This window comes from Vanacampus margaritifer, chromosome 5, assembly GCF_051991255.1.
Source record: "Vanacampus margaritifer isolate UIUO_Vmar chromosome 5, RoL_Vmar_1.0, whole genome shotgun sequence".
Classification (NCBI taxonomy): domain Eukaryota; kingdom Metazoa; phylum Chordata; class Actinopteri; order Syngnathiformes; family Syngnathidae; genus Vanacampus; species Vanacampus margaritifer.
In genome coordinates this window covers 23,831,837-23,842,256 of record NC_135436.1, presented here as the reverse complement: position 1 = coordinate 23,842,256, position 10,420 = coordinate 23,831,837, and the positions used below count along the sequence as shown (strand labels likewise).

The 10,420-nt window shown below is 37.4% G+C and overlaps 1 protein-coding gene across 3 annotated transcripts in view; it reads right to left on the bottom strand.

Annotated features, from left to right (window-relative positions):
- Positions 1-932: 932 nt before the first annotated feature.
- The window catches only part of LOC144052394 (neprilysin-like), a 72,792-nt gene continuing 63,304 nt past the window's right edge, over positions 933-10,420 (bottom strand). For all 3 annotated transcript variants that reach the window (XM_077566412.1, XM_077566411.1, XM_077566413.1), the window contains 10 exons: positions 8,633-8,731; positions 8,459-8,536; positions 8,229-8,332; positions 7,904-7,962; positions 7,372-7,491; positions 6,048-6,181; positions 5,686-5,751; positions 3,991-4,086; positions 3,315-3,391; positions 933-2,670 (listed from right to left, as the gene is read on the bottom strand). In XM_077566412.1, coding sequence (XP_077422538.1) covers positions 2,571-2,670; positions 3,315-3,391; positions 3,991-4,086; positions 5,686-5,751; positions 6,048-6,181; positions 7,372-7,491; positions 7,904-7,962; positions 8,229-8,332; positions 8,459-8,536; positions 8,633-8,731 — 933 coding nt within the window. In that variant the 3' untranslated portion in view covers positions 933-2,570. The remainder of the gene's footprint in view (positions 2,671-3,314; positions 3,392-3,990; positions 4,087-5,685; positions 5,752-6,047; positions 6,182-7,371; positions 7,492-7,903; positions 7,963-8,228; positions 8,333-8,458; positions 8,537-8,632; positions 8,732-10,420) is intronic.

Here is a 10,420-nt window from a genome sequence, read left to right as displayed (position 1 = left end):
CAGTGAAAGCACTCCGCTTTGGGTCAAGAGTGCATCAGTGTGGTTTCATCTCACATGAAGAAGCACTCAGGAGAATTACAACGCCGCGTGTATTATTAGTATCCGTGTGAGTGTGTGCGTGTAGGTGTGCGTGTGTGAGATAAATGCATATAATGGAGCGACGATTGCCTATTGGACCACTCAGTGCCTCACGCACGCACACGCACGCACGCACGCACGCACGCACGCACACACACACACACACACACACACACACACACACACACACACACACACACACACACACACACACACACACACACACACACACACACACACACACACGTAGGTCCATAAACAAGAAGTGAGTTACATGCTGAGGTAATGTTATAGCTCATGTGTGTGTGTAACTGTGTATGTGTAATGACAGCAGGATTGTGTGGGTAGTGCGAACCCTCACAGTGGATGTCAGTGTCTCTACACGCTCATGGCAAGTGGTCACCATCAGTGACTGTATGTATGCATATAAGGTACTGACGAATTACATAACTGTACGCTCAATTTTGGCGCTAAATTACATTAGCCGCAAAATCCCCAGCAGACGTCACTGACGCCGTTTGTACAAAAAGCCCTTTGCAAATGTCTCTCATGTAATCATTTCCAACATGCCAACGCAGAGCAATTGTTGACTAATATTCGTTATTTGAAGCGCTACATTCCACAAGGGCGGATGGATGGACTGACTTTTCTTGAGGCAGTGACCAAAAGGAAACATCTGCTGGATATCACTCTAAAACGAGGCGGAGGAATATTTATCATTTTCATGCCTTTTGGGCTATTTTCTTTTGAAAGGAGGCCAAGTTCAGATGTTTGCACACCCACACATATATTGCACACAAAGTAGTAATAGCACTCATTGAAATATTTTATTTCGAAATGCTCTTCAAGATGATGATTATATTACTATAAAGTATTGAATTACAGGCAACTGAGGTATATCTGTCTTTCTACAGGTGAAGCGAGGCTGAGAGAAAGAAAGCCTGAGTGAATGATTGACACAAATGGATAATAGAAAAACATCGAGATTTCTGGAATGATTTCTTGACAAAAGGCAAAGGACTTTTTTTTTTTTATTGCAGCCTGCAGTTACATGTGAAAAAGAAAAATCACCTTTCACGAGTAATGGCATGCACCTTAGAAGAGGTGCCAATAGACACACAGATTGAAAAATCCAACAAATACGGGTTTTCGATATATATTTTTTCCATATATAAAATAATGCTTCACGCTCTTTTCCTTGACTTTAAATATTAACTACTCCTGCCAAAATCAGACACAATGCGAGTTGAACCACTGTGCGAGTGTACCTAATGTTGTGACCAAGGAAAGAAAAACTTCCTCCAGTGAAGCCTTGTAACCACAACACTGTTAAAATCCTCCTATTTTCTTGCACTTTTGTAGTAATCGACCATGATAAAAGAGGTATGGAGCCTGTGGGACGTGTATTTCCTAGCTCTCTTCTGCACACACAAATCCATCAAACGCCAAAACTGAATTATTTTATACACTCTAAAAACAGTTGGGTAAAAAATAACCTATCTAGGGGTCTTTTAGTGTAAAACAATTCATAAATGTTGGTCAGGTCCTTTACTTGGGTCAAAAATCTGATAATTTTGTAAAAACAACCCATTAAGTTGGGTCAAATTGAGCCATTGAGTGGATCGGTCCATTTTTGATCTACAATTGGGTTACTTTTGACTAACAGTTTTTAGAGTGTAGTAACCCTAACCACTCCAACCCTAACCAAAGTCTAGCATTGACAATAAATCCTTTTGACTCTTGAAAGTAACCTACCTTAAACACTAATCCTTCCGTAACAGTGACACCACAGGTCATGTAAGGCATTGCGATTTTGCGTGACACGCGGGCGACCGTCGCCGTGACAACGCCACGAACTAAACAGAGTGTGTCGATTGTCATCTCTGGTGATTGGCGGGAGGATCTTAACAGGCCGAAGTGTCCGTCGGCGAGCATACTTGACATATAGTACGCGACTGTAATTGTTGAGAAACATTGTACGCCTCCTCTCGACCCACTTGCGTTAAACAATTCGCTAAGAGTAAAACATAGGTTACTGCTCTAGTTGGCAAAATAGAATCACATTTTCTGTAATGATTTAGCTCAACCACGATATAAAGGCTGAAGACAGTCCTGCATAACAGCACAGTGGTTCAGCCCTCTTCTATGAGTGGAAGTGGGCGTTTGGTGTATTTATAAGCCAGTGGGTTGGAGTACATTAACCCCTGTGCAGTACAGGAAAAAAAAAAAATAATAAAAAAATAAAAAATAAGAGGAAGACAAAGACTGATTGTTGGTTGTATCCAGTATGGACAGCAGTGATGCTCACTTGAAGAAATGTAGAGGTGACAAGTGTTCCGTCTGCTTGGGGAGATTTACAGTCCGTGCCGCTGTTCTCCGAGGAAGCGCACACACGGCAGCCCCGCTCCGTCCAAATGGGGGGAGCTTCCGCTTCCTATGTGAGGTCCGAGGACCTATGAGGAAGTCCGCACAGGCCCACGCAGGTTTGTGGATCACCACACGCGGCACACCTTGTTCGAGACCATGTAGCTGCTTCTGTTGCAGCCGTAAACTTTGGCAAACTCTGGGAAGTTCTGAAGGGAGCCCAGAACCCTGAGACACACGCGCACAAAAATGAAGGAATGTGTATAGGTTGTGCATTTTTTCAACATGCTTCCTTTAATGTCAGTTTTTATTTATTTATTTATTTTATTTCACCATTATTTAACCAGAAAAATCCCATCGAGATTCGCAGATCTAATTTTTCAAGGAAGTCCTGGCCAAGAGGCTCAACATTGCTTACAGTTAAAACAGTAAATTAAAAACATCAACAGGTTAATAACTTTATATGATAATAATAAGTTATGAGATCTGGAAGTTGAATTGTCTATTTAAAGAATTTCAATCTGTTGAAAAGACATCTTTCCGTTTTTTTTTTAAATTAGTTTTAGTAATTGTTTTCAATTTTTTAATATATATTTATATATGGTCGAGTGCATGATTGAAATCACTAAGTATTGTGTAATAAAGTAAACTATAATTTTCCAACCATTGTTTGACTTTTCTTTTTGTGTGCGGACGCTCAGCAATACGGGAATAAATCAATTTAAAATAAGGCAAAACAAAGGTTTTATAAAGGTAAGATGTAGTTTCGGTTAGTGTTTCTTTTAAAACATCTTCATTTTATTTTATTTTGTTAACAAAATTTATTTTTTTCAAATTTAATTTGATTTCTTTTGTTCGTTTTCGTAGCATACCTGAATTTTCCTGGACTGTGTTGATCAACTTGGATGGAACTTAAAGCATCTTCTGGTCGCCGTGTTCCACACCACACCTGACACAGACGGATACAAAAAAATATATATTGTATGTATTTACTGTCGTCAATATATATATTTTTTTACATTTTAAATTCTGAATATTTTTTCTATTTTTTTACTGCGCACTTTATTTTAAAGGGTAGAGGACTTTTTTTTTAAACTTTTTTTTTTTTACTTTAATTTTTTTATTATTTTTTTAAACAAAACCCTACACACTCACAAGACCCTAGTGAGGATAAGCAATCTAGAAAGTGGAGGAATGGTATTTAATTTTATATGGCAGAAAATACAGAAATATAAAAATCATTATTTTTTAGCAGCTTAAAATTTTTTTTTTTTTTACAAACATAAAATTTAATATAACAAATCACACAGTGCCCACACTATGGTACTGTTCCACATTACATCCATAAAATATCTAATCAATAAATAATATCAATTTAAAAAAATTATATATTTTTTAATTTATTATTTTGTTTTATATTTATTTTTTATTCTAAACACATTAAGTTAGCATTCTTTATACTGCAAAGGGGGGTTCAAAAGAATTCTCAAAGCGCACGATGTTTTATTATTGATCTAATACTCCATCAAATAATTCATTGTCTCCTACCTGAGCAAAGTTGAGGAAGAAGAGTTGATCGTGGTTAAGGTTGAGTCCTGGCAGCAGTGGCTCCTCACCGTGTTTCTTCACATAATTCTGGTAGGCCTGCACACATCGCACAAGACGTGTGCTAAATATGATATCATGCCAAACATCGCACATACCATAAGTAATAGTAGATTGACGAGTCCGTGTGTGAGTGTCGGTGTGAACCGTGGCAGACAGCAGCTCAGGTGTGACTGTGCTCATTGGTTTTGGTAATGCTTTCACTTTCCAAGGTAGATAGACACTTGGTTTTCATGAGCAATCAATTCCAAAAATAATTACTAAAACCACATGAAGGACACACAACATTTTGCAAATCCAATTAATCCGTTCCAGATGAGGGTTATAATAGTTTGACATTTTTCATTTTGTTTTAGTTCTATTTTAAATTTTAAACTTCAGTTAGTTTTTAATGAGTTTTTAGAGTGGGCTTGTTCATTGCTATTAATAGTTTTTTTTTCTTCTTGTTTAAAAAATGCTTTGTTTTAATTAGATTTTGGGTTAGTTTTAGTTTTTTGGTTAAGATAAAAGTAAAATACAATTCCCAAATGACTCTACGGATGTCCAATAATACCAAAAATTAATACATTTTAAATGAGCCCTGAAAGCTCATTTATTATATTAATTGACAAAGATGAAAACAAATGACTTTTTTTTTCTATAATTACACAGTGTTCCCTCACTATGAAGCTATTTAGTGGATTTTTTTGTGTGCAATTTTGCATGCATTTTTTTTTTTTTTACAATAATGTACCTATTTGATCAAATTTAGAGAAGAAGAAGAGAGAAATGTGAGAAAATGTAAATGCCTCAATGAGAAAAGTGTATAAACTGTGTGGTGAGGGGTTTTAGAGCCTTAAAACATTTATAATAAATGTAAAACATAAAGCGAGAGAAGCAACAAAAATCAAATAGTACAAAAACTAGGGCAACCCAAAAAACGCTTGTCACAGGGATGTGATTTGACCAAAGTGAAATTATCTGAAAATTTAGCCGGGGGTCTGGGGGCCGCTGGCACTCGCTCATGGGTTTTCCGTGTTTTTAAGTACTTTCAATGCACTCACATGACAAAGAAATAGACAAAACAACAGCATAAATTTTCAATGTATATTGAACTATCCCATATAAAATGGCAGTTTTAGTCAACTCAAAATCAGTCACATTCAAAAACATTGGACTGCCTTTGCTTTTAAAAACTATCACTGAGAATATCATCATATCTAACTAATGTGATTACTAAGTTAACACATAAATAATGTTGAAGAGTTCAAATTTCATGAACAAATAATTGTATCATGACCAAATGAAAAGTAACTCATATTAGAGCATACCACAAATGTCTTTGTTATAGCAGAAGATGTTATCTGTCATGTTATGAGTCATGTGCATACACAATGAGATACAAAAAAAAAAAAAATCGGATTTTTTTTTTGGGGGGGAGATAAAAAAAAGCGGAATTCCGCGAATTAGCGGAAAAATCACATCCCTGTTGTCACTATTTGCGTCAAAATGGGAACGAGTGAATCTGATTTTGGACAACACGGTAGTTCAAAACGTATTTGTCAGTCCGTAAAGTGGCTGACCAATTTTATAATATTGGGCAGAAGACATTCCCAGTCGTGTCCCAAATGTTTTCCTTTTTATTTTCAGGCTCTTTACCTGATAGGCCTGCCGTACCCCTCCGTTATCGGCGATGTTCTCCCCAAGGGTGTTGTTACCTTTTAGCTAGAGAAGGGACAACACAGACATGGCAGCGTAAACAGAGTGGAATCGTTCCTTAATTCAGCACACACTGTAAACAGCTTTCTTTCTTTCGAATGGAAGAAATGCTTTAAAAAGGAAACAGAGCCTGGGTAAAAGAAAAAAAAAAAAAAAGTGAACCGCGGGGGAGTTAGCAATCTGTCAACAGAAAAATATGAAAGCGTCGTGAGGCGGTGAGGAGATGAGCTGCAGAAGTGCGGAGAAACACGAAATGTGAAATTCAGCTGAAAAGAAACGGGAAAGCTTTTGGGTTGCTGTACATTAAGTCCGTTGGCCAGGTCCCAAGAGAAGTTGGCATACTGATCGACGATGCACGCAGACAGCTCCAAGAACCTCTGAGCCGAGTCCTCCGTCCACCAGTCCTTCAGGTCGCCATCTTTATCGTATTTACGACCTAGAAAAACAGAGCAAATACATCACTTTGAAAAGAAATGGAAAAATGTCTTGAGCTGACTGAAATCCAGAGTCCGCATTAACGCACTTCAAAATGCTGGACGGTCTCTTGTCATTTTCATAATGGGAATGATATTATTTACTATAATACTACAGGGGGTCTTTGGTTTACGGCTGTCCTGACAAATGAGGTTTTAAGTTTGGGAACAAAATAAATACGTTTCTGCAGTGGCTTATGAATATGCGTCACTGCAGAAATGTTCACTTTCATTAGGGCTGGGCAATAAATCAAATTAATTTGATGAATCGACATTTTAAAAATTGAATAGTTGAAAATTTGCTGAATCGTGAAATTGAATTTTGTTTTCTGGATTAATAAAATATTTAAAATATTTGTCCTGTTACATCCAAACATGAATTATTTTTGAATAAATGAAACCTTAAAAAAAATGTTTATTGGGTTTATTAAATTAAAATTGATTAAAATCATTATCGTCCTGAATGACTGAAAAAAATGTTTTTTTTTTAATTTTTGGGCCATATCGTCTAGCCCTACTTTCAATTATGAATTTTACTTATGTTTCTCCTTTGTTTTTAGTGTTTTTTTCATACAAATATTTACAAGTGTTTGTTTACGTCAGCTTTTCAACTTACTTCCAAATTCAAGTTCCGTCACTTCCATAGCAACTCTGGAGCAAACCAAGGACCTTCTGAAATTGAATTTTGCCTTTATGATTCTTCGATTTTAGTATGGTTCTTTCCTAACTGTTGACAAGGTCACACAGAGTTTCATGTGTTGCAGTCTCAAGACTCATATACCCAGGTGGCTGGTTGTTATGGCAACAGACAGCTTTGAGAGACGGGATTGTTTAGACAAAGTGTGAGTTAGGGCACATGCATAGTCGCGTTATGCCAAAACCTCAATCTCTCCAGTTTATAGGGTCTTGTCATCATTAAGGTCACAGGTGAGCTGGAGCCTAGCCCAGCTGAAAAATCGCATAATAAATCACAATTGAAATATTGAAAAATAGGAACGAGAATTCGATCTCATGTTGGCACTCGCTTTTTTTATATTTCTGCTTTTGCTCCTAAAATAAAGACAACACAGGTAAGTGACTCTCCGTTGGTGGTCTCACCAAACAATTCTTTCAACTTCATTTCACCGTATTTTTTTATCAGACAACAACCTACCGATGTTGTCAAAGCCGTGCATGACCTCGTGCCCGATGACCATGCCTATTCCTCCGTAGTTGAGAGATTTGGCCTGGCCTTTACTGAAGAACGGCGGCTGCAGGATACCAGCAGGGAATACTAACGGCAGACACAAGACAGAGACACTTGCAGACCCAGCAGAATACACAACATGAACATGAACGTGAATCAGGGTACAGTGGATGAGAAAAATCTATTCACCGCTGTTAAAATGCTTTGAGTAAAACCAAAATATTTAATTTCCACCTTTAATGGCAGTTATAAACTGCAGAACTCAATTGAATTATTATTTTTTATATATATATAACTATATGGGGGCCAAATTGCCAATTTTTTAGAGGGTGTGCAGAATTATGCAAGCACACTATCGAGAATGGATATTTTTACTCCATCCCTGATTTTTTTCTCTCTCACATTTTTCATTTTCACAAAAAAACAGACATTTGATACGGGTGTGTAGACTTTTGAAATCAACTGTGCGTGTGAAAGTGGCATGGCGTAAGTGAAATACTTATGATGTTTTTCCTCCATGAGTAGAAGGCGTTTATGACTGCTGCTCCTGACACCCACCTGAAGACGAGTTACAAGAAAAGGACGGTCAACAGTGAATTTATTATTTGGATTTTTCCATGAACCTTTTTGTGCTAACGGCATAGTCGATTCAGAATTACAGTCAATATTTATATACTATGAAAAAACATTCTATAGGAATTTAAAATAATTTCTCATTATAAATAAATCACCATTTTGATGGCTTTCAAATAAAACCATGTCCGGTTAAAAAGAAAAAAGAAAAAAAGTAAATACCCCAAAATACGGAATTAATTAAGTCTTACTCATCTTTGTTGACTTCCACTCTGAGTTTCTGCAGGACTTTCTTTTTGTTGTAGGCTGTCGTGTGCACGATGTTTTCAAAGAACTCGTCTGCGCTGTAGTTAAGCTAACACCAACACGCAAAGCCAGAGCAGCAGTTCAGAAAAACGATTTCACAAGATGGATGCGCAGCCACCATAAAAGCCGTCGTGTATCACGTTGCCGCAATCTGACAAATTCGGCCAATACTCACGTCTTTGTACTCATCGTTGAGGTATTCATCGTCCACGATGTTGTCAGAGTAGCCGATTTGTTCCCGGATAGCTCGAACCTGAGGAGAGGAGCTGATCAGTCATCCCAACGTCGTACACACGCGCGCACACACACACACACACACACGCACACAAAAAGGAGCGGTTTTCCATACCTTTTCCTCAGCTGCTTTTTTGGTGACTGCATCCATCCAAGTCAGTTCTTTGAGGTTAGTGATAAAGACATCTCGGATATCTTTAATCATCTCTTCCATCTTGGGTCAAAAAGACACAAGTCAAAGAAGTCACTTATTTATTATTATTTATTTACTTTTCATAAGAGGGTGAGCAACAAAGTCAAAACAAGCTCCATAAATACATAATTGGACAAAATAAAAAAGAAACGTAATCTGTATGAAAAAGCCATTAAAAAACGGACAGATGTAGTCAAATGTAATTGTTACAATTAGCACTGAAAAACAACAGCTATAGAGTAATATGAGCTTGACTGAAAGTGTGAAATAGTGGTCCGGGGCATGAAACTGCCACCAGCGCCTGCATTGTAAATCTTCTTACTGTGTACTTTTTGGTGGGTGCGTGCTTGCGCATTTCTCAAAAACGGCACACGCCGTAAATCTTGGTGTCATCTTGTGGACCGTATCCCACTCAATCCCTTGCATGTGGATCTCAGCCTGTGTGTGTGCGCGCGCGATTTTTAGAATTGTACGACCATATGTTAGTAAATAGACGGCTCAACACACAATGGCGGACAAAGATTGATTTCCCAAGTGATTCACTGGGAAGTCAAACTCACAATACAGTAGAGTTAAGTGTCATTTAAAAGCACTGCTGCTTTACTACATCAACAACACTGAAACGTTTTATTATACTGTAAAGGCCATAAGTTTCCCTACATATGGTTTCTAACAGGTTATTTTTGTTATTGTTTCAGATACCCTTCAAAATTGCATTTGGATTTTCAAAAGGTTAAAGGTTAGGTTTAAAAGCCTTATTGCCTCAAACCCCAACCTCTATCTGAAACCCGAACTTGTAACCCCAACACAGGCTTGAAACCCAAATTTAAGACTTAAAACACACTTAAACCCTAATTTGAAGCTCTAATTCTTGCTTAAAACTCTAAATCTGACTTGAAACCCTTATTTAAAACCCTAACCGCTGCTTCAACATGTAATTTAAAAGCTCAACTTGAAACCCAAATTAAAGCTTGAAATCCTAATAATAAACTTTAACCCAGCCTTAAAACCTCGCATGATTATCTAACACCAGCCATGTTTGAAACCCTAACATTTAAAACCTTACTTTGAAACCCTTGCCCTAGTTTGAAACCCTAATTTGAAACCCTAACCATAGTTTAGAACCCTAATTTGAACCCCAACTCTAGTTAAAAACCTTCATTTTAAACATTAATCTTAGATAGAAACCCTAACCACAGTTTGAAACCCCAATTTGAAACCCTAACCTCTGCTTGAGCATGTCATTTAAAACCCTAATGTGAAAACTTAACCAAGGCTTGAAACCCCAACACCGTTCCTAGTTTGAAACCCTAACACGAGCTTGAAACCTCAATTTGAAATCTTAAACCAAATTTGAACCCCTAATATGAAATTCTAACCCTGGCTTGAGTACTATAGTGAATTTGAAACCCAACTGTAGGCTTGAAACCCCAACACCGTTCCTAGTTTGAAACCCTAACACGAGCTTGAAACCTCAATTTGAAATCTTAAACCAAATTTGAACCCCTAATATGAAATTCTAACCCTGGCTTGAGTACTATAGTGAATTTGAAACCCAACTGTAGGCTTGAAACCCCAACACCGTTCCTAGTTTGAAACCCTAACACTAGCTTGAAACCTCAATTTGAAATCTTAAACCAAATTTGAACCCCTAATATGAAATTCTAACCCTGGCTTGAGTACTATAGTGAATTTGAAACCCTACTGTAG